The sequence below is a fragment of the Haliotis cracherodii genome, unplaced genomic scaffold, assembly GCF_022045235.1.
Source record: "Haliotis cracherodii isolate W230 unplaced genomic scaffold, xgHalCrac1.p SCAF_12, whole genome shotgun sequence".
Taxonomy (NCBI): Eukaryota; Metazoa; Mollusca; class Gastropoda; order Lepetellida; family Haliotidae; genus Haliotis; species Haliotis cracherodii.
In genome coordinates this window covers 2576283-2600223 of record NW_027266267.1, presented here as the reverse complement: position 1 = coordinate 2600223, position 23941 = coordinate 2576283, and the positions used below count along the sequence as shown (strand labels likewise).

Here is a 23941-nt window from a genome sequence, read left to right as displayed (position 1 = left end):
TCAAGCAAATGAGCAAGTGATGACTTGATAACGGTGTTAGAACCTACACCGAATCGTCGCTCCTAATTGTAATAAAGAAGTTGTTCAACCGTATATCTTATCCTTACTCACTACAGAAACAACTGGAAAAAAAAAATTAAAGGATGACTTAATTAAAATAGGAGATCAATTTAACTAAAATACACTTTAAAAATCTGCATGCAAAGCACTGTGAGATCCCACAAAGGAAATTTGTTCAACGCTGAATTTGTAAACAACAGCTATGCGTATTAAAACATTAAAACCTTTAGAATTTTACATTTATCGTATGTTGGTATATGGCTTAAATACTTCATAAGGGCGGGTTTTATGCTGTCACTGCAGCTATTTAATCTGCTGGAGGAAATTACGTCTGTACCAGCGTTATTATAGCCAGCCGATACAGCTCGCTATCGACACATCGGCCCGAGTGAAAGCTGCTTCATAAATATTGAATATACAGGTATACGGTTACACGTCAAACTTGTAAATCACAATTAGCGACCACTAGAAAATAATATGCTTGCTTTGAACGTGCTGATTTTATCTGACTGTGAACTTGTAATGGAGGCGATTGAGCCTTGAACAAACACACCCGAGTGTGATCGTGCTACAAGATTGACCACAGAACTTTCCTGACGGTCCCAGGCTGACTCGAGGGTTGGGGAGTTTGGGGAGTTTTCGACTGGGACAAACGTACAGGGAGATGCTACTCACTAAGATGAAGTGTGTGTCATCCTTTTGACGAGGACCAGCTGCTGCAGGTACATCCAGGGACGACAACAGTGACGACATCATGGGGTTCGCCGGCATGGGCAAGACGGCTATAGTTAGTCTCAACAGCTCGTTCCTGGTGAGTATGGGTCGTGATTAAATCCTTTTCGTTTATTTGTGGGTTTAAACTGTCATCGAGAATATTCAAGCTATATCACTACAAATAACCGAGTCTTGATCAACTAAAACAGTCATTGATAATATGAACAATTTCCCACGCCGCCAGATGCGATGCAAGGCATAACCGATGTACAACCGACGTACAACTGATGTAAAACCGACGTACAACCGACGTACAACCGACGTACAACTGATGTAGAACAGACGTACAACCGACGTACAACCGACGTACAACTGATGTACAACCGACGTACAACCGATGTACAACCGACGTACAGTTGATGTACAACCGACGTACAACCGATGTACAACCGACGTACAACCGATTCACAACCGACGTACAACTGATGTTCAACCGACGTAATCCGACGTACAATCGATGCACAACCGATTCATAACCGACGCACAACCGACGTACAACCGATGTACAATCGATGTATAACCGATTCATAACCGACGTACAACCGACGTAATCCGACGTACCATCGATGCACAACCGATTCATAACCGACGCACAATCGAGGCAAAATCATTTGTCAGTCTTAGCACATCGTCATTGAAAATCTATTTTGTGCATTTGTCAGTCTTAGTTTATTGTGTATATCAACCTCGCAGTTTTTAAATACACTACTTGTAGACAATGCGTCAGGTTTTCCCAAGTCAGTTATTACAGCGTCAATATCGTCACAGCAAATAGAGAATATGGTCATTTTAATCTCATCTCACGACCGGCAGTAGAGTGCTGGAGACCTATTCCAAAGGCTCATGTAAAAATGAAATAATTATATTCCAGACATATAATATTCCCAGTATTTAAACGCAAAGATCTCAATTCTCTGTTTACAAATAAACAAAACACACCATGAACAACATGTCTTACAAATGTAAATATTCACTAGGAAATCATGCATTCCACATGGTCCAGCACACGACGGTGACTATGGCAATAAATCGTTGACGGTTACTATGGGACCTGTAAAAAGGTCAGTATGTTCGGACCATACAGTGATTGCGACACACGCCGATGGGGCACGACGACCCGCAATCAACCACGTCAACGTAACCTCACCATCACGTTAGTCACCGGGACCACCCCGTCACGCTAGTCACCGGGACCACCCCGTCACGCTAGTCACCGTGACCACCCCGTCACGCTAGTCACCGTGACCACCCCATTACCTGAACTGGGTGGTGGGAACCAATTCTGTCAGATAGTGGCGCACACAGGCGACTGTCAGATGTCGTATAAATGCGTTTCAACTTCGGCATGACTAAGGTGAGGTGAGGTGAAATGGGGGTTAACGTCGCTTCCAAGATTATTGCACTTATATCGCGTGTATTTACGTGTGTGTGTGTGCGTGCGTGCGTGTGTGCGTGTGTGCGTGTGTGTGTGCGTGTGTGTGTGTGCGTGTGTGCGTGTGTGTGCGTGTGTGTCTGTTTCTGCTTGTACTAGTCCGGACTGATGTCGATTCATAGTGCTATCTCACTGACATACCATGCCGCAGTTTAACATGAATACCCCAGTCAGACAGTATACTGACTCCGAGCCGACCAGTCCTTGTTTTAGCCCCTTAATGCCGAGCGCCAGACAGGGTAACAACAAGTACCATCTTTTAACGTCTTTTGATATGACGCGATCGGGGATCGAATCCCGGACCTTCCACTCTCCGGGCGGATGCTCTACCACTAGACCACGGAGGCGGTCTGCATGTTTAAGACCAGAACAGACACAAGTTATGCGCGTTTACCTGTTTGATGAAACCCACTGACACAGATGGGTGTCAACAAAGCAAGCAGTCGCTACTGTGTCAATGTCACCCCGGATCGTACGATTTCAGGATCGTGCGATTGGTGGTAGTTTGGCCGAGGTACGACCAATCGGCAACGGTTGCTACGAACTTCATTTGTGATCGCATATTGCCCCAAGTGGTGTTATTGTAATCGCAATTTGTTTGCCGCTGTGCGGCGATCGGTTTCGTCTACACAAGGGTGTTAACTCTATTGGTTACCTATCGTTGATTGATCAGTGATGAGGCGGTGATCGACCGGCGCTTCATCGGTTACTGGTTGTCGATCGGTTGCAAAGAGGTTTCCGAGCGTGCGTCGATCATTCGCCGTTGGGTTTGCAGCATGTCACCGTCTATAGGCCTGTCTGTGCATTACATCATCATTTTGTCATAAGTACTCAGAAAGTCAATTTTCAGTCATCACTTTGGTCTGTAAAGGCAGGAACACAATAGAACCAGAAATTGTAGAAGATACAATAGAGACAACTGCTGTGGTGCACAGGTCTGCTAAAATGGAGCCAGAGCCAGCAACATCTCAACACAAGAAGAGGCGGACACTGAGGAGGAGGAAGAGCCAGAGAGGCCCAGTGTTGACAGCATCCACTCTGAGGTAGCCCACGAAATCACCACGCCTTTCTCCCCCGCTCTGCCGTCAGATTCTTATAGTCTCCTTGCTGTGACCTTCTTGCGATCCAAGGTCTCAGCCAATACTGCCTTCGCCTTGTCCTTCTCATCCTTCTGTACATCATCATGACAGCAACTGCAGCATTTTTATTTATTCTCTGCACGGGGAGCAACTGCGACTGTTCTGCTGGTAACATCTTGACAACTTGCAAAGAAATTATTTGATTCAGAAAAGAAACCCTTTTTATATGCATTATGTTTTTATCGGTGATCGATCGACAACTAGTTACCGACACTCCCCGTTCAGTTGCAACAAGTCACCAAAGATTCGCTGACTAGTCACCGATCGGTCTCAACCAGTTGCAAGAATTTCGCCGTATCTGCAGTAAAACAGTTGCCGATTGATCACTGACAAGTTGCAAAACCTATCGCTGATTGGACGGCGATCATACCCTAATTCCAAACATGGGCAGAAGTAGTGCACCGGCCACAGCGATCGCCAGTCGGTCGCAAAGGAAATCAGTCGCCAAGAGGTTCATCGCGGTCGTATTGTCTGTGTGACTGTAGCTTAATCGTACGATTTGTGGTAGCGTGGTCGTGCGATCACCAACGATTGAGAAGATCGATCGCAAGTTCAATCGTAGGTAATAGTGCGACTAGCGGTGGCGATCAGCGACCAATCGTACGAATAGTCGTGGCAGTCGTGCGAACAAAGCGAAATGCTGTAGTGGACATTGACCTGAACCTCAGAAGCTATTCCAAATATAAATATACTGGTCTGCGAACTAAAGACTGGTGGTACCACCAATCGTTCATTCGTCACCACTCGCCCCTTTCCGTAACCTGCAAGAATACTCGTCCTCAATCGATGAATGTTATGTGCGAAAATACGACAAACCAAACAGAATGCGCGTATGATTTCGAGATCTTTGTCAAATAATCCCTCAAATATAATTTTTGATTTTACATATGTCTTGCACCTAAAAATATACCAAAGACACAGTTAAATGTATTCAATCATAGTGCATAATTCCGAAAGTCCCGATATGCTTTAAATTGCATCTGAAATATATGTGAACCATTACGCAACGAGTTGACAATTGTTTTAGGTATGACCGCTTGCGCTAAGACGGAACCCAGTCGCGACTGGTGGTACGACCATGTAAGACCTGTCTGCGACCTCTTACGATTATGAATCTCAGGTCAGAAGTTTTGAAAATGACCATCGAACTTGCTGCAACTGATTTTGCTCTGGCGTTCACCCACGACCTCTGCGATCAGTCCGTGCGCTCTTCATACGATTTGCCCGCGATTCCAACATTTTTCGGACGCAACTAGGTCGTAACCTGTTCGCAAGCCTGGTGTAACTGGGGCTTTAGGGGTGTATTGAATTGGGACGTACTGACACCAATGGGGGCATGCGGGAATGAACTCCTCGCGTCATCATTGTTGATCATTCTCAAACAATAGATCACATTGTCGTTTATATACGCAGACCAACATCCTACAGATCTCGTGCATAAGGCCCAAAACCATGAGACAGTGGTGTTGCAATGTCCAGCCGGTCCTGGTGACGTCAACACTAGTCTTTATTTGGTTAAAACAACCCATGGATATCTTACAATTAGTCTGTCCAGATCTCGACGCCACATAAGTGTTCCAGCAACTAAAGTTGATATGATGTCTATCCTACAGCTGGTGTCTATCGGCCGGCAGATTGTTATACTGGTTTAACACCTTGTCTTTTCTACAGCTTCTGTCTATCGGCCGGCAGGTTGTTATACTGGTTTAACACCTTGTCTTTCCTAGAGCTGCTGTCTATTGGCCGAGAGGTTGTTATACCGGTTTAACACATTGTCTATCCTACAGCTGCTGTCTATCGGTCGGCAGGTTGTTATACTAGTTTAACACCTTGTCTATCCTAAACAGCTGCTGTCTATCGATCGGCAGGTTGTTATACTGGTTTCACACCTTGTCTATCTTACAGATGCTGTCTATCGGTCGACAGGTTATTATACTGGTTTAACACCTTGTCTATCCTACAGATGCTCTCTATCGGTCGGCAGGTTGTTATACTGGTTTAACACCTTGTCTATCCTACAGCTGCTGTCTATCGGTCGGCAGGTTGTTATACTGGTTTAACACCTTGTCTATCCTACAACTGCTGTCTATCGGCCGGGAGGTTGTTAATACTGGTTTAACACCTTGTCTATCCTACAGATGCTGTCTATCGGTCGGCAGGTTGTTATACTGCTTTAACACCTTGTCTATCCTACAGCTGCTGTCTATCGGTCGGGAGGTTGTTATACTGGTTTAACACCTTGTCTATCCTACAGCTGGTGTCTATCGGCCGTGAGGTTGTTATACTGGTTTAACACCTTGTCTATCCGACAGCTGCTGTCTATCGGCCGGCAGGTTGTTATACTGCTTTAACACCTTGTCTATCCTACAGATGCTGTCTATCGATCGGCAGGTTGTTATACTGGTTTAATACCTTGTCTATCCTACAGCTGCTGTCTATCGGCCGTGAGGTTGTTATACTGGTTTAACACCTTGTCTATCCTACAGATGCTGTCTATCGGCCGTGAGGTTGTTTTTACTGGTTTAACACCTTGTCTATCCTACAGATGCTGTCTATCGGTCGGCAGGTTGTTATACCGGTTTAACACCTTGTCTATCCTACAGCTGCTGTCTATCGGTCGGCAGGTTGTTATACTGCTTTAACACCTTGTCTGACCTACACCGGGGCGGTCGGGTAGCCTAGTGGTTAAGGCGTTCGCTGGTCACGACAAAGACCGGGGTTCAATTCCCGACATGGGTACAATGTGTGAAGCCCAGTCGTGTTATTGCTGGAGTGCTCACTCACTCACTCACTCACCAACCCACTCACTCACTCACTCACTCACTCAACCACTCACTCACCCGATCACTCACTCAACCACCCACCCACCCACCCACCCACCCATTCACTCACTCACTCACTCACTCACTCACTCACTCACTCACCCACCAATTCACCCACCCACCCACAAACTCACTCACTCTGCTTCAGCTGCTGTCTATCGGGCTGCTGGTGATCGGGCTGCTGGTGGAATACAACCAGGAGATCCTGGACGACGTACTGGGGATGGTGACAGACATGCTGAAGGGCTCCCTGGACTCACTCAAGCAGTCCGCCGGGGAGCACCTGCCAGCCGCCTTCAAGACCAGCATCTCAGCAGATGAAATAAAGACGATGATCAAAGAGCTCATCCAGAATATCAGCATGCCTCTCATTGCCGTCAGCTCAAGCTTCATCGTCATTTCCGGTTCCGGTCTGCTGGGGGGATGTTGCAAGTCTAAATGCTTCCTCATTTTGGTAAGAGGTAATCATCATTATCTTGCAGACCTATACAGAATCGCGTGACAGCTCCTCCAATGACGAGTGTGTGATCTGTCACGTCAGATGGGTACAGTCATTGCGTGAAAGGAGGTATCATTATCCCACTGTGTTCTCACTATCAGCAACTCTTACTGGTAATCATTTAGCCAAAAACAGACTTTGAAGAGAGTTATATCAGAGTGGTAATCGTTCCTCACACGCGTACGTCACTCTGGATGTTAAACGAGGAGAGGCATGAGTATGAAACGTTGATAAATGGTATGTTGAGCCGAGTAATCTTTTAACTGAGTATTCATGTCTTTGCCGATAGGTATCATGTTGCGAAGACTGGCAATGATATGATGCAGTTTATATGTATCAGATAAAATGTTTATGTTTCTTCAGTTTAACAAACGAGCGGGCTGTTATGTATGTACCGATTTACATGCGTTGAAATGCGAACTTTTAAAATATCTTGCGCCCAATGAAATGTACGGTATTAAATTTCAGTAACGCTCGCAAATCTGAAAAGTCATGCGGATCTCCTAATTGTACCGAGCCGAGCTGACTGGTAATGGTGTTAGACAGTATTGCCTGTGGAGACATGGTTCTGGTTAATTGGCTGCCCTAGCAACTTATTCAAGTCCACTTTGTAAACACATGGTGTACATCTATCACACAATTAACGATCCCCCCTAGTACCACATCTTTCAAGCTCATATCACTGTTATCACCCGTGCCTCCGTCGTGCTACTCCGAACAGTGCTGTATAGTTCTACTTGATCAACCTCTTACACGTGTCGTGTTTCCCCAAGGTATTGTGTATTCCTGGTTGTTTTTACTGTTATTACACTAACTTCTGCCGTGTTTCCCCAAGGTATTGTGTATTCCTGGTTGTTTTTACTGTTATCACACTATACTCTGCCGTGTTTCCCCAAGGTATTGTGTATTCCTGGTTGTTTTTACTGTTATCCCACTAACCTCTGCCATGTTTCCCCAAGGTATTGTGTATTCCTGGTTGTTTTTACTGTTATCACACTAACTTCTGCTGTCTTTTCCCACATTATTGTGTATTCCTGGTTGTTTTTACTGTTACCACACTAACCTCTGCCGTGTTTCCCCACAGTATTGTGTATTCCTGGTTGTTTTTACTGTTATCACACTAACCTCTGCCGTGTTTCCCCAAAGTATTGTGTATTCCTGGTTGTTTTTACTGTTATCCCACTAACCTCTGCCGTGTTTCCCCAAGGTATTGTGTATTCCTGGTTGTTTTTACTGTTATTACACTAACCTCTGTCGTGTTTCCCCAAGGTATTGTGTATTCCTGGTTGTTTTTACTGTTATCCCACTAACCTCTGCCGTGTGTCCACAGTATTATGTATTCCTGGTTGTTATCACTGTTATCACACTAACCTCTGCTGTCTTTCCCCACAGTATTGTGTATTCCTGGTTGTTATCACTGTTATCACACTAACCTCTGCCGTCTTTCCCCACAGTATTGTGTATTCCTGGTTGTTATCATCCTGGTGGAGGGCGTGTTCCTCACTCTGTTCCTGCTGCCCGGTACCATGGTAAGTATCACAGGGCACCTGCACAGTCACAGAGGCACACAGGCACACAGTCACACAGGCACACAGTTACATTGGTGGCACACAGGCACACAGGCAGACGAGCACACAGTCACACAGGCACACAGTCACATTGGTGGCACACAGGCACACAGGCACACGGGCACACAGTCACAGAGGCACACAGTCACATTGGTGGCACACAGGCACATAGGCACACAGTCATAGAGACACAAAGGAAACAGTCACACAGTTACACAGGCGCAAAGGCACACAGGCACACGAGCATACAGTCACACAGGCACACGGGCACACAGTCACACAGGCGCACAGGCGCACATGCACAAAATCAGTCCCAGATTTAGTTTCCATGGGGTTCCAATCTAGATCTTATTATATTCAGTTGGGCCCGTGAAGATCCGGGGTAGAATAGGTCTTCAGCAACCCATGCTTGCCGTAAAGGGCGACTATGCTTGTCGTAAGAGGCGACTAACGGGATCGGGTGGTCAGGCTCGGTGACTTGGTTGATACATGTCATCGTATCCCAATTGCGTGGATCGATGGTCATGCTATCAATCACTGCATTGCCTGGCCAAAACCCGATTATTTACAGACCTCCGTCATACAGGTGAAATATTGCTGCGTGCGGCGTTAAACAACAAACAAACAAACAAACAAACAAACAAACACCATATGTACTTGAAACTGTAGAAACTACAGTAAGTCCTGAGTTACAAAACTCGAAGCAAACCATTCCCAGTGCCGCGAGCAGTTGCCTGTGTATCTCTACCTGACTGCAAAATTCGAAACGCCGAGATATAACTGGAATACTGTTAAAAGCGACGTTAAACCCAACTCACTCACTCACTCACTCACCACATTCGAAACCTCAAACCACATACCGTAAATAATGTTGTCCCGGTTCCGCTGCGGGGCTTGGCCAAACATCGAAGTGCTGACTGATCAGATTTCCACTGCTTGCAGGTCTGCAGGGGACGTGGTACCACGCTTTGGGTCACTTGTTATATTTACCATTTAGAACTCAGTTTCAGTGACCTTCTGATCTATTTTCATACATTTCTACATTTCTTTTTCGAAACAATGAGCTGACTATATCTAATAACAGTCTAATAACATCAATATAGCAATTTTCCGTTTTATTATCACAAACTGAAATATTGATATCATAAATTCGACTATTAAAAAAAATGATTAATTGATATATAAATGAATTTATGATATCATAAAGTACTTGAGACTTTCAGATGTCACAAATTCACAATTTCCATTTATGATATCTAGAATTCAAATTTGTGATGTCATTAATTCATTTTGGAATATCAATAAATGAATTATTGATGTAATAAAACCAGGAAGAAATAGTAAAACGGTGCATCCTACCTTTGACACTCGGGTCATTTTGCAGGAAAATCTATTATGGTGTAACTATTTGACCTTCTACATAGGGTAGAATGTAGAACACACAAGCTAGAACCTCTCTCCATGCTTTGTACAGATTGACAGTTACATCAAGAAGGCGCTGCGTGACGCCCTGCAGTTCTCTTACTTCAAGGGCATGGAAGACAGCAACGCCATATCCAAGATATGGACAGCTATCATGGACCAGGTGAGATGTTTAGAGAAGTGTAACGCCATGTCCACGATATGGACAGTCATCATGGACCAGGTGAGTTGTTTAGAGAAGAGTAACGACATATCCAAGATATCGACAGCTATCATGGACTAGATGAGTTGTTAAGAGAAAATTGCAGTGAAAATATCTGCGTTTCGGTGGAGATGTTGTGTTTGGAGGTCGTGCAGTGACAATGTCTGTGTTTCAAGTAAAGTGTTGTATTTGGAGGTCGTGGAGTGACAATATCTGTGTTTCAAGTAAAGTGTTGTATTTGGGGGTCGTGTGGTGACAATATCTGTGTTTAAGATGAAGTGTTGTGTTTGGAGGTGTTGACAGTCTCTGTGTTTCAGATGAAGTGTGGTGTTTGGAAGTGTTGACAGTCTCTGTGTTTAAGATGAAGTGTTGTGTTTGGTGGTGTTGACAGTCTCTGTGTTTCAGGTGAAGTGTTGTGTTTAGGGGTCTTGACAGTCTCTGTGTTTCAGATGAAGTGTTGTGTTTTGGGGTGTTGACAGTCTCTGTGTTTAAGATGAAGTGTTGTGTTTGGAGGTGTTGACAGTCTCTGTGTTTCAGATGAAGTGTGGTGTTTGGAAGTGTTGACAGTCTCTGTGTTTAAGATGAAGTGTTGTGTTTGGTGGTGTTGACAGTCTCTGTGTTTCAGGTGAAGTGTTGTGTTTAGGGGTTTTGACAGTCTCTGTGTTTCAGATGAAGTGTTGTGTTTTGGGGTGTTGACAGTCTCTGTGTTTAAGATGAAGTGTTGTGTTTGGAGGTGTTGACAGTCTCTGTGTTTGAGATGAAGTGTTGTGTTTGGAGGTGTTGACAGTCTCTGTGTTTCAGGTGAAGTGTTGTGTTTGGAGGTGTTGACAGTCTCTGTGTTTGAGATGAAGTGTTGTGTTTGGTGGTGTTGACAGTCTCTGTGTTTCAGATGAAGTGTTGTGTTTGGAGGTGTTGACAGTCTCTGTGTTTGAGATGAAGTGTTGTGTTTGGTGGTGTTGACAGTCTCTGTGTTTCAGGTGAAGTGTTGTGTTTGGGGGTGTTGACAGTCTCTGTGTTTCAGATGAAGTGTTGTGTTTGGAGGTGTTGACAGTCTCTGTGTTTGAGATGAAGTGTTGTGTTTGGTGGTGTTGACAGTCTCTGTGTTTCAGATGATGTGTGTTGTTTGGAGGTGTTGACAGTCTCTGTGTTTAAGATGAAGTGTTGTGTTTGGAGGTGTTGACAGTCTCTGTGTTTAAGATAAGGTGTTGTGTTTGGAGGTGTTGACAGTCTCTGTGTTTCAGATGAAGTGTTGTGTTTGGAGGTGTTGACAGTCTCTGTGTTTCAGGTGAAGTTTTGTGTTTGGGGGTGTTGACAGTCTTTGTGTTTAAGATGAAGTGTTGTGTTTGGTGGTGTTGACAGTCTCTGTGTTTCAGATGATGTGTGTTGTTTGGAGGTGTTGACAGTCTCTGTGTTTAAGATGAAGTGTTGTGTTTGGAGGTGTTGACAGTCTCTGTGTTTAAGATAAGGTGTTGTGTTTGGAGGTGTTGACAGTCTCTGTGTTTAAGATGAAGTGTTGTGTTTGGAGGTGTTGACAGTCTCTGTGTTTCAGGTGAAGTTTTGTGTTTGGAGGTGTTGACAGTCTCTGTGTTTCAGGTGAAGTTTTGTGTTTGGGGGTGTTGACAGTCTTTGTGTTTAAGATGAAGTGTTGTGTTTGGAGGTGTTGACAGTCTCTGTGTTTCAGATGATGTGTGTTGTTTGGAGGTGTTGACAGTCTCTGTGTTTAAGATGAAGTGTTGTGTTTGGAGGTGTTGACAGTCTCTGTGTTTAAGATAAGGTGTTGTGTTTGGAGGTGTTGACAGTCTCTGTGTTTAAGATAAAGTGTTGTGTTTGGAGGTGTTGACAGTCTCTGTGTTTCAGGTGAAGTTTTGTGTTTGGAGGTGTTGACAGTCTCTGTGTTTAAGATGAAGTGTTGTGTTTGGAGGTGTTGACAGTCTCTGTGTTTCAGGTGAAGTGTTGTGTTTGGGGGTGTTGACAGTCTCTGTGTTTCAGATGAAGTGTTGTGTTTGGAGGTGTTGACAGTCTCTGTGTTTCAGATGATGTGTGTTGTTTGGAGGTGTTGACAGTCTCTGTGTTTAAGATAAAGTGTTGTGTTTGGTGGTGTTGACAGTCTCTGTGTTTAAGATGAAGTGTTGTGATTGGAGGTGTTGACAGTCTCTGTGTTTCAGATGAAGTGTTGTGTTTGGAGGTGTTGACAGTCTCTGTGTTTCAGGTGAAGTGTTGTGTTTGGGGGTGTTGACAGTCTCTGTGTTTAAGATGAAGTGTTGTGTTTGGAGGTGTTGACAGTCTCTGTGTTTTAGGTGAAGTGTTGTGTTTAGTGGTGTTGACAGTCTCTGTGTTTAAGATGAAGTGTTGTGTTTGGAGGTGTTGACAGTCTCTGTGTTTAAGATAAGGTGTTGTGTTTGGAGGTGTTGACAGTCTCTGTGTTTAAGATAAGGTGTTGTGTTTGGAGGTGTTGACAGTCTCTGTGTTTAAGATGAAGTGTTGTGTTTGGAGGTGTTGACAGTCTCTGTGTTTAAGATAAGGTGTTGTGTTTGGAGGTGTTGACAGTCTCTGTGTTTCAGATGAAGTGTTGTGTTTGGAGGTGTTGACAGTCTCTGTGTTTAAGATGAAGTGTTGTGTTTGGAGGTGTTGACAGTCTCTGTGTTTAAGATAAGGTGTTGTGTTTGGAGGTGTTGACAGTCTCTGTGTTTGAGATTAAGCGTTGTGTTTGGTGGTGTTGACAGTCTCTGTGTTTCAGGTGAAGTGTTGTGTTTGGAGGTGTTGACAGTCTCTGTGTTTCAGATGAAGTGTTGTGTTTGGAGGTGTTTACAGTCTCTGTGTTTCAGGTGAAGTGTTGTGTTTGGAGGTGTTTACAGTCTCTGTGTTTCAGGTGAAGTGTTGTGTTTGGAGGTGTTGACAGTCTCTGTGTTTCAGATGAAGTGTTGTGTTTGGTGGTGTTGACAGTCTTTGTGTTTCAGATGATGTGTGTTGTTTGGAGGTGTTGACAGTCTCTGTGTTTAAGATGAAGTGTTGTGTTTGGAGGTGTTGACAGTCTCTGTGTTTAAGATAAGGTGTTGTGTTTGGAGGTGTTGACAGTCTCTGTGTTTCAGATGAAGTGTTGTGTTTGGAGGTGTTGACAGTCTCTGTGTTTCAGGTGAAGTTTTGTGTTTGGGGGTGTTGACAGTCTTTCTGTTTAAGATGAAGTGTTGTGTTTGGTGGTGTTGACAGTCTCTGTGTTTCAGATGATGTGTGTTGTTTGGAGGTGTTGACAGTCTCTGTGTTTAAGATGAAGTGTTGTGTTTGGAGGTGTTGACAGTCTCTGTGTTTAAGATAAGGTGTTGTGTTTGGAGGTGTTGACAGTCTCTGTGTTTAAGATGAAGTGTTGTGTTTGGAGGTGTTGACAGTCTCTGTGTTTCAGGTGAAGTTTTGTGTTTGGGGGTGTTGACAGTCTCTGTGTTTCAGATGAAGTGTTGTGTTTGGTGGTGTTGACAGTCTCTGTGTTTCAGATGATGTGTGTTGTTTGGAGGTGTTGACAGTCTCTGTGTTTAAGATAAAGTGTTGTGTTTGGAGGTGTTGACAGTCTCTGTGTTTAAGATGAAGTGTTGTGTTTGGAGGTGTTGACAGTCTCTGTGTTTCAGATGAAGTGTTGTGTTTGGAGGTGTTGACAGTCTCTGTGTTTCAGGTGAAGTGTTGTGTTTGGAGGTGTTGACAGTCTCTGTGTTTCAGATGAAGTGTCGTGTTTGGTGGTGTTGACAGTCTCTGTGTTTAAGATGAAGTGTTGTGTTTGGAGGTGTTGACAGTCTCTGTGTTTAAGATATGGTGTTGTGTTTGGAGGTGTTGACAGTCTCTGTGTTTAAGATAAGGTGTTGTGTTTGGAGGTGTTGACAGTCTCTGTGTTTAAGATGAAGTGTTGTGTTTGGAGGTGTTGACAGTCTCTGTGTTTAAGATAAGGTGTTGTGTTTGGAGGTGTTGACAGTCTCTGTGTTTAAGATGAAGTGTTGTGTTTGGAGGTGTTGACAGTCTCTGTGTTTAAGATGAAGTGTTGTGTTTGGAGGTGTTGACAGTCTCTGTGTTTAAGATGAGGTGTTGTGTTTGGAGGTGTTGACAGTCTCTGTGTTTGAGATTAAGTGTTGTGTTTGGTGGTGTTGACAGTCTCTGTGTTTCAGGTGAAGTGTTGTGTTTGGAGGTGTTGACAGTCTCTGTGTTTCAGATGAAGTGTTGTGTTTGGAGGTGTTTACAGTCTCTGTGTTTCAGGTGAAGTGTTGTGTTTGGTGGTGTTGACAGTCTCTGTGTTTAAGATGAAGTGTTGTGTTTGGTGGTGTTGACAGTCTTTGTGTTTCAGATGAAGTGTTGTGTTTGGAGGTGTTGACAGTCTCTGTGTTTAAGATGAAGTGTTGTGTTTGGTGGTGTTGACAGTCTCTGTGTTTCAGGTGAAGTGTTGTGTTTGGTGGTGTTGACAGTCTCTGTGTTTCAGATGAAGTGTTGTGTTTGGAGGTGTTGACAGTCTCTGTGTTTCGGATGAAGTGTTGTGTTTGGTGGTGTTGACAGTCTCTGTGTTTCAGATGAAGTGTTGTGTTTGGAGGTGTTGACAGTCTCTGTGTTTCAGATGAAGTGTTGTGTTTGGTGGTGTTGACAGTCTCTGTGTTTCAGATGAAGTGTTGTGTTTGGAGGTGTTGACAGTCTCTGTGTTTCAGATGAAGTGATGTGTTTGGTGGTGTTGACAGTCTCTGTGTTTCAGGTGAAGTGTTGTGTTTGGAGGTGTTGACAGTCTCTGTGTTTAAGATAAAGTGTTGTGTTTGGAGGTGTTGACAGTCTCTGTGTTTAAGATGAAGTGTTGTGTTTGGAGGTGTTGACAGTCTCTGTGTTTAAGATGAAGTGTTGTGTTTGGAGGTGTTGACAGTCTCTGTGTTTCAGGTGAAGTTTTGTGTTTGGGGGTGTTGACAGTCTTTGTGTTTAAGATGAAGTGTTGTGTTTGGAGGTGTTGACAGTCTCTGTGTTTCAGATGATGTGTGTTGTTTGGAGGTGTTGACAGTCTCTGTGTTTAAGATGAAGTGTTGTGTTTGGAGGTGTTGACAGTCTCTGTGTTTAAGATAAGGTGTTGTGTTTGGAGGTGTTGACAGTCTCTGTGTTTAAGATAAAGTGTTGTGTTTGGAGGTGTTGACAGTCTCTGTGTTTCAGGTGAAGTTTTGTGTTTGGAGGTGTTGACAGTCTCTGTGTTTAAGATGAAGTGTTGTGTTTGGAGGTGTTTACAGTCTCTGTGTTTCAGGTGAAGTGTTGTGTTTGGGGGTGTTGACAGTCTCTGTGTTTCAGATGAAGTGTTGTGTTTGGAGGTGTTGACAGTCTCTGTGTTTCAGATGATGTGTGTTGTTTGGAGGTGTTGACAGTCTCTGTGTTTAAGATAAAGTGTTGTGTTTGGTGGTGTTGACAGTCTCTGTGTTTAAGATGAAGTGTTGTGATTGGAGGTGTTGACAGTCTCTGTGTTTCAGATGAAGTGTTGTGTTTGGAGGTGTTGACAGTCTCTGTGTTTCAGGTGAAGTGTTGTGTTTGGGGGTGTTGACAGTCTCTGTGTTTAAGATGAAGTGTTGTGTTTGGAGGTGTTGACAGTCTCTGTGTTTTAGGTGAAGTGTTGTGTTTAGTGGTGTTGACAGTCTCTGTGTTTAAGATGAAGTGTTGTGTTTGGAGGTGTTGACAGTCTCTGTGTTTAAGATAAGGTGTTGTGTTTGGAGGTGTTGACAGTCTCTGTGTTTAAGATAAGGTGTTGTGTTTGGAGGTGTTGACAGTCTCTGTGTTTAAGATGAAGTGTTGTGTTTGGAGGTGTTGACAGTCTCTGTGTTTAAGATAAGGTGTTGTGTTTGGAGGTGTTGACAGTCTCTGTGTTTCAGATGAAGTGTTGTGTTTGGAGGTGTTGACAGTCTCTGTGTTTAAGATGAAGTGTTGTGTTTGGAGGTGTTGACAGTCTCTGTGTTTAAGATAAGGTGTTGTGTTTGGAGGTGTTGACAGTCTCTGTGTTTGAGATTAAGCGTTGTGTTTGGTGGTGTTGACAGTCTCTGTGTTTCAGGTGAAGTGTTGTGTTTGGAGGTGTTGACAGTCTCTGTGTTTCAGATGAAGTGTTGTGTTTGGAGGTGTTTACAGTCTCTGTGTTTCAGGTGAAGTGTTGTGTTTGGAGGTGTTTACAGTCTCTGTGTTTCAGGTGAAGTGTTGTGTTTGGAGGTGTTGACAGTCTCTGTGTTTCAGATGAAGTGTTGTGTTTGGTGGTGTTGACAGTCTTTGTGTTTCAGATGATGTGTGTTGTTTGGAGGTGTTGACAGTCTCTGTGTTTAAGATGAAGTGTTGTGTTTGGAGGTGTTGACAGTCTCTGTGTTTAAGATAAGGTGTTGTGTTTGGAGGTGTTGACAGTCTCTGTGTTTCAGATGAAGTGTTGTGTTTGGAGGTGTTGACAGTCTCTGTGTTTCAGGTGAAGTTTTGTGTTTGGGGGTGTTGACAGTCTTTCTGTTTAAGATGAAGTGTTGTGTTTGGTGGTGTTGACAGTCTCTGTGTTTCAGATGATGTGTGTTGTTTGGAGGTGTTGACAGTCTCTGTGTTTAAGATGAAGTGTTGTGTTTGGAGGTGTTGACAGTCTCTGTGTTTAAGATAAGGTGTTGTGTTTGGAGGTGTTGACAGTCTCTGTGTTTAAGATGAAGTGTTGTGTTTGGAGGTGTTGACAGTCTCTGTGTTTCAGGTGAAGTTTTGTGTTTGGGGGTGTTGACAGTCTCTGTGTTTCAGGTGAAGTGTTGTGTTTGGGGGTGTTGACAGTCTCTGTGTTTCAGATGAAGTGTTGTGTTTGGTGGTGTTGACAGTCTCTGTGTTTAAGATGAAGTGTTGTGTTTGGAGGTGTTGACAGTCTCTGTGTTTAAGATATGGTGTTGTGTTTGGAGGTGTTGACAGTCTCTGTGTTTAAGATAAGGTGTTGTGTTTGGAGGTGTTGACAGTCTCTGTGTTTAAGATGAAGTGTTGTGTTTGGAGGTGTTGACAGTCTCTGTGTTTAAGATAAGGTGTTGTGTTTGGAGGTGTTGACAGTCTCTGTGTTTAAGATGAAGTGTTGTGTTTGGAGGTGTTGACAGTCTCTGTGTTTAAGATGAAGTGTTGTGTTTGGAGGTGTTGACAGTCTCTGTGTTTAAGATGAGGTGTTGTGTTTGGAGGTGTTGACAGTCTCTGTGTTTGAGATTAAGTGTTGTGTTTGGTGGTGTTGACAGTCTCTGTGTTTCAGGTGAAGTGTTGTGTTTGGAGGTGTTGACAGTCTCTGTGTTTCAGATGAAGTGTTGTGTTTGGAGGTGTTTACAGTCTCTGTGTTTCAGGTGAAGTGTTGTGTTTGGTGGTGTTGACAGTCTCTGTGTTTAAGATGAAGTGTTGTGTTTGGTGGTGTTGACAGTCTTTGTGTTTCAGATGAAGTGTTGTGTTTGGAGGTGTTGACAGTCTCTGTGTTTAAGATGAAGTGTTGTGTTTGGTGGTGTTGACAGTCTCTGTGTTTCAGGTGAAGTGTTGTGTTTGGTGGTGTTGACAGTCTCTGTGTTTCAGATGAAGTGTTGTGTTTGGAGGTGTTGACAGTCTCTGTGTTTCGGATGAAGTGTTGTGTTTGGTGGTGTTGACAGTCTCTGTGTTTCAGATGAAGTGTTGTGTTTGGAGGTGTTGACAGTCTCTGTGTTTCAGATGAAGTGTTGTGTTTGGTGGTGTTGACAGTCTCTGTGTTTCAGATGAAGTGTTGTGTTTGGAGGTGTTGACAGTCTCTGTGTTTCAGATGAAGTGATGTGTTTGGTGGTGTTGACAGTCTCTGTGTTTCAGGTGAAGTGTTGTGTTTGGAGGTGTTGACAGTCTCTGTGTTTAAGATGAAGTGTTGTGTTTGGAGGTGTTGACAGTCTCTGTGTTTAAGATAAGGTGTTGTGTTTGGAGGTGTTGACAGTCTCTGTGTTTAAGATAAGGTGTTGTGTTTGGAGGTGTTGACAGTCTCTGTGTTTAAGATGAAGTGTTGTGTTTGGTGGTGTTGACAGTCTCTGTGTTTCAGGTGAAGTGTTGTGTTTGGGGGTGTTGACAGTCTCTGTGTTTCAGGTAAACTGTGTTGTTTGGAGGTGTTGACAGTCTCTGTGTTTAAGATGAAGTGTTGTGTTTGGAGGTGTTGACAGTCTCTGTGTTTAAGATGAAGTGTTGTGTTTGGTGGTGTTGACAGTCTCTGTGTTTAAGATAAAGTATTGTGTTTGGAGGTGTTGACAGTCTCTGTGTTTAAGATGAAGTGTTGTGTTTGGAGGTGTTGACAGTCTCTGTGTTTAAGATGAAGTGTTGTGTTTGGAGGTGTTGACAGTCTTTGTGTTTAAGATGAAGTGTTGTGTTTGGTGGTGTTGACAGTCTCTGTGTTTAAGATAAAGTATTGTGTTTGGAGGTGTTGACAGTCTCTGTGTTTCAGATGAAGTGTTGTGTTTGGAGGTGTTGACAGTCTCTGTGTTTCGGATGAAGTGTTGTGTTTGGTGGTGTTGACAGTCTCTGTGTTTCAGATGAAGTGTTGTGTTTGGAGGTGTTGACAGTCTCTGTGTTTCAGATGAAGTGTTGTGTTTGGTGGTGTTGACAGTCTCTGTGTTTCAGATGAAGTGTTGTGTTTGGAGGTGTTGACAGTCTCTGTGTTTCAGATGAAGTGATGTGTTTGGTGGTGTTGACAGTCTCTGTGTTTCAGGTGAAGTGTTGTGTTTGGAGGTGTTGACAGTCTCTGTGTTTAAGATGAAGTGTTGTGTTTGGAGGTGTTGACAGTCTCTCTGTTTAAGATAAGGTGTTGTGTTTGGAGGTGTTGACAGTCTCTGTGTTTAAGATAAGGTGTTGTGTTTGGAGGTGTTGACAGTCTCTGTGTTTAAGATGAAGTGTTGTGTTTGGTGGTGTTGACAGTCTCTGTGTTTCAGGTGAAGTGTTGTGTTTGGGGGTGTTGACAGTCTCTGTGTTTCAGGTAAACTGTGTTGTTTGGAGGTGTTGACAGTCTCTGTGTTTAAGATGAAGTGTTGTGTTTGGAGGTGTTGACAGTCTCTGTGTTTAAGATGAAGTGTTGTGTTTGGTGGTGTTGACAGTCTCTGTGTTTAAGATAAAGTATTGTGTTTGGAGGTGTTGACAGTCTCTGTGTTTAAGATGAAGTGTTGTGTTTGGAGGTGTTGACAGTCTCTGTGTTTAAGATGAAGTGTTGTGTTTGGAGGTGTTGACAGTCTTTGTGTTTCAGATGAAGTGTTGTGTTTGGAGATGTTGACAGCCTCTGTGTTTCAGGTGAAGTGTTGTGTTTGGGGGTGTTGACAGTCTCTGTGTTTAAGATGAAGTGTTGTGTTTGGTGGTGTTGACAGTCTCTGTGTTTAAGATAAAGTATTGTGTTTGGAGGTGTTGACAGTCTCTGTGTTTCAGATGAAGTGTTGTGTTTGGAGGTGTTGACAGTCTCTGTGTTTAAGATGAAGTGTTGTGTTTGGAGGTGTTGACAGTCTCTGTGTTTCAGATGAAGTGTTGTGTTTGGAGGTGTTGACAGCCTCTGTGTTTCAGGTGAAGTGTTGTGTTTGGGGGTGTTGACAGTCTCTGTGTTTAAGATGAAGTGTTGTGTTTGGAGGTGTTGACAGTCTCTGTGTTTCAGATGAAGTGTTGTGTTTGGAGGTGTTGACAGTCTCTGTGTTTCGGATGAAGTGTTGTGTTTGGTGGTGTTGACAGTCTCTGTGTTTAAGATGAAGTGTTGTGTTTGGTGGTGTTGACAGTCTTTGTGTTTCAGATGAAGTGTTGTGTTTGGAGGTGTTGACAGCCTCTGTGTTTAAGATGAAGTGTTGTGTTTGGAGGTGTTGACAGTCTCTGTGTTTCAGGTGAAGTGTTGTGTTTGGAGGTGTTGACAGTCTCTGTGTTTCAGATGAAGTGTTGTGTTTGGAGGTGTTGACAGTCTCTGTGTTTCGGATGAAGTGTTGTGTTTGGTGGTGTTGACAGTCTCTGTGTTTCAGATGAAGTGTTGTGTTTGGAGGTGTTGACAGTCTCTGTGTTTCAGATGAAGTGTTGTGTTTGGTGGTGTTGACAGTCTCTGTGTTTAAGATGAAGTGTTGTGTTTGGAGGTGTTGACAGTCTCTGTGTTTCAGATGAAGTGATGTGTTTGGTGGTGTTGACAGTCTCTGTGTTTCAGGTGAAGTGTTGTGTTTGGAGGTGTTGACAGTCTCTGTGTTTAAGATGAAGTGTTGTGTTTGGTGGTGTTGACAGTCTCTGTGTTTCAGATGAAGTGTTGTGTTTGGAGGTGTTGACAGTCTCTGTGTTTCAGATGAAGTGTTGTGTTTGGGGGTGTTGACAGTCTCTGTGTTTCAGATGAAGTGTTGTGTTTGGGGGTGTTGACAGTCTTTGTGTTTCAGATGAAGTGTTGTGGCCTTGAGGGGTTTTCCGACTTTGAGGAGACGCTGTGGTGGGAGGGACGAGGCAACATGAGCGTCCCCATCTCCTGCTGCAGCAACATCACAGCGGCCCTAGAGGAGAAGAAGAACACTCAGTTGAGCCCCAACTGTACAGTCTCCCCCAGCAGCGACAACACCAACATTCAACTGGTAAATCAGCACTGACGAATAAGTACATCATTTAATACGTAACGGGCAAGGGTTGAAGACTTGTGCTGACGATCCACAATACATGATGTGTAAAACATCTGTTAAACAAATCTTTGGCAAATCCTGGAGAAGATTACCTTTTTTCTGTATTTGAGTATTTCAGTATTTGAAGAATTGAATACATTTTCATAAATGACAAAATTTGTTAAAATAATAGTCACTGTTGATGTCGATAGTCACTGCCATCTTGGTGTTTTCTGCGTGGTTGATGTCTGGCATCATGTATCCCCATGGAGGTCATATGCACAGCACACAGGTCACAAACCAGGTGAGGTAAAGCAATGTCGATCGCGGAGAGTCCTTGGATGGGTGACCACGTTTCGGCAGCTTGGCTCCTGGGAGTTTCTAGGACACACTGAAGCACACGTGGCGTTTCCTTGGGCAAGTAACTTCGTTTGACATGTACCTCTGTTCACCCAGCAGTGAATGGGTACCCGGTAGGAAGCAATGGCAATGTGGCTGTTAACCTGCTAGCACCTAACAGACAGATGGGGTTGTATATTCCGGAGGGATCTGATAATGTTTGTTGTCTGCACACTGATCCAGTGAATGATGATGATGATGATGATGATGATGATGATGATGATGATGATGATGATGATGGTGATGATGATGATTATTATTATTATTAATGTTGTTGTTGTTGTTTATGAGGCATATGTTTCGGTTTCCCGTGTCCTCATGTGTGGGCAACGCCCAGCTTGACAGCGTGGTACCCATCACAGTTGGAGGTAACTGTCTGTTGCAGGGATGTTACAAGGCGATGGTAGACAAGATATTTGAGTCTCAAGTGAGCATCGGGATATTTGCTGGCGTCTGGGCGCTGATCTTCCTCATCGAGGCGACCCTGTTCTTCTCCGCCGTGGCCGTCATAAAGGAGGCTGTGGGCAAGAGGAAGAAGGTGCACCCCAGGTCACGTCGACAACGGCGGCGTTAACGCACGGAGCGTGAACAGATGAACGCAAGTGTGACACAGAAGGAACAGGGTTACAGATGCATACAGTGAGTGAGTGAGTTGGGTTTAACGCCGCTTCTAACAGTATTCCAGTTATATCGAGGCGTGGCAGCTTAATGTGGGAGGAAAGCCCGAAGTGGTGCAGGTCTCAGACGTTTACCACTTCGGTGAAACCCACTAGCACGGGTGCTGACAAAGCTAGAAACATGATCGGGGCGAACCGGGATTCGAACCCACAATCATAGGTTTCTGGCGTGCCCAAGGGACGCAACTCTGTGGATGTATCAAGATGGAAAATCGAATATCTTTAGCCTAGATTACCAGATGTATTCAGATGTACAGTGAAACCCGTTACTCAGTGTCCTATTCATCCAGGTTTATTGGCACCAAACACGTGCTCGTGGGTTTCACCGAAGTGGTAAACGTCTGAGACCTGCATCACTTCGGGCTTTCTTCCCACATAAAGCTGACACGCCGTGATATAACTGAAATACTGTTAAAAGCGGCGTTAAACCCAACTCACTCACTCACTGTATGTGACCTGTGAACATTACTTGATGTCATATTCGAACACGTTCCATTTTAATTCGGAAACCCATTTGTCTGGAAACTGTCCGCGCTCGGTATTTACAATATTCAACATGCTGTTATCATGGGTTTTCACAAAGGATGAAATGTTTTAAAAATAAAAAAAATAAAAATTAAACCTATCGCCCATGGGCCAACAGTTTCCAATGGTCGAGAATATTTTCCTTTGCTCAAAACACATGGTTTTGTTCTGCAAATATATGAAGGTGTGTCTGCAAGTACAATGACACATAATTCAACTCATTGTTACTTAATTGAACTAATTGATAGTGATACCAAAATAGTTCGCCTATGGGACTATTTTCCTCTTCTCCAAACTTGTTTTACACTTATATAAAGGTGGATCTACAAGTCGAGTCTACAGATTCACATCAGCTAATTTATAGTGACATAAAAATATTTCACCCATGTCTCTTGTTTGCAAACAAACACACATATTTTGAAATAACAACAGACGGATATAATGCAAGCCTTTACATATTGGTATTCATAATTATATACAGATACGCAGTGCAAATGCGACAGTGAGATGCGTGACAATTTTCGCTTTACTCATCAAAGTAAACGTATCGCTAGTTCTCCGTCAGGCTTCGAAGCCAGCACGTGACGTCGTACAACCATTGTAAACAAAGGATAAATACGTAAATGGAAATAGTTTTTCACGTCTCAAGTCAGTTTGTTTGTTTATTGTTTATCGCCGCACACAGCAATATTTCAGCTGTATGACGGCGGTCTGTAAATAATCGAGTCTTGATCAGAAAGTCCAGTGATTGACATCATGAGCATCCATCCACGCAATTTGGATGGGTGACATGCATCAACCAGATCAGCGAGCCTGACCACCCGATCCCGTTAGTCGCCTCTTACGACAAGCATAATCCCCTTTTAGCGCAAGCATAGGTTGCTGAAGACCATTCTACCCCGGATCTTCACGGGTCCGCTTCAGGATGAACAGTTTTTCCATGAACCTTCTACATTTCATGACACGCTCATCTAAATGTGTAGATCTAGACTAGACAAACACAGATGAGAAATATATGCAGTATCTTGAACAGGATGGTAGACTGTCTCACAGTCCCTGTACCATATAACTTTCCTTTCGGTCCAACGTTTTCTGTAATACAAAAGAATTAAATGAAGCAGGTTATAATTTTCCCTTCCGCCCAGCGTTTTCTGTAATACAAAAGAATTAAATGAAGCAGGTCATAATTTTCGTCAGGTTCTGAATCTCCAATCTAACTGGGGCTCCTTTTCAATTTTAAATCCAGTGATTGACATCATGAGCATTGGTCCATGCAATTGGGATACGATGACATGCATCAACCAAGTCAGCGAGCCTGACCACCCGAACCCGTTAGTCGCCTCTTTCGACAAGCATAGTTGCCTTTTACGGCAAGGGTTGATGAAGTCACGTATATATAGTTTTCAGGAATGAAGTTGTTGCTTTTTCGTTTCAATTTTTTTTTATCTATTTTTTTTATCTATAAGGGTAACTGTTGTAGCATAAGTTGTTGCCTTTTACAAAAGTAAAACCTTAAAACGTAAATCCTCCCAACCTGTCAGACAGGTACGGTTCACCACCCCTAGTATTGGCGACTAAAAAGGTAGTTTCGTATTTGTAAAATTATAAAAAATAAACTGACGTCCAAAAGAAACTTTACCAACTGAAAATATAAATTTCAGACAAAGTATACAAAAATTTCGATGAAGTCTATCTAAAACACACAACCTAAATACAACAATATGCAGAAAATGTTAATCGTCTGGTACATGTTTGCGAGATAACACGCGAAAAAGTGACAAACACGTCCACCATGGACAACTGCAAATGCACGTGCGGGTAAGGGTATAAAACGATTGCAACGGCAAGTCAGACATTCAC

The 23941-nt window shown here is 43.5% G+C and overlaps 1 protein-coding gene across 1 annotated transcript; it reads left to right on the top strand.

The window, feature by feature from the left end:
* The first annotated feature begins 814 nt into the window (after nucleotides 1–814).
* Nucleotides 815–21453, top strand: LOC139458120 (tetraspanin-1-like). The gene is made up of 6 exons (XM_071239427.1): nucleotides 815–871; nucleotides 6376–6681; nucleotides 8181–8255; nucleotides 9769–9879; nucleotides 20268–20456; nucleotides 21265–21453. The coding sequence occupies exons 1-6, from the start codon at nucleotides 815–817 to the stop codon at nucleotides 21451–21453; spliced, it is 927 nt and encodes a 308-aa protein (XP_071095528.1).
* The last annotated feature ends 2488 nt before the right edge of the window (nucleotides 21454–23941 follow it).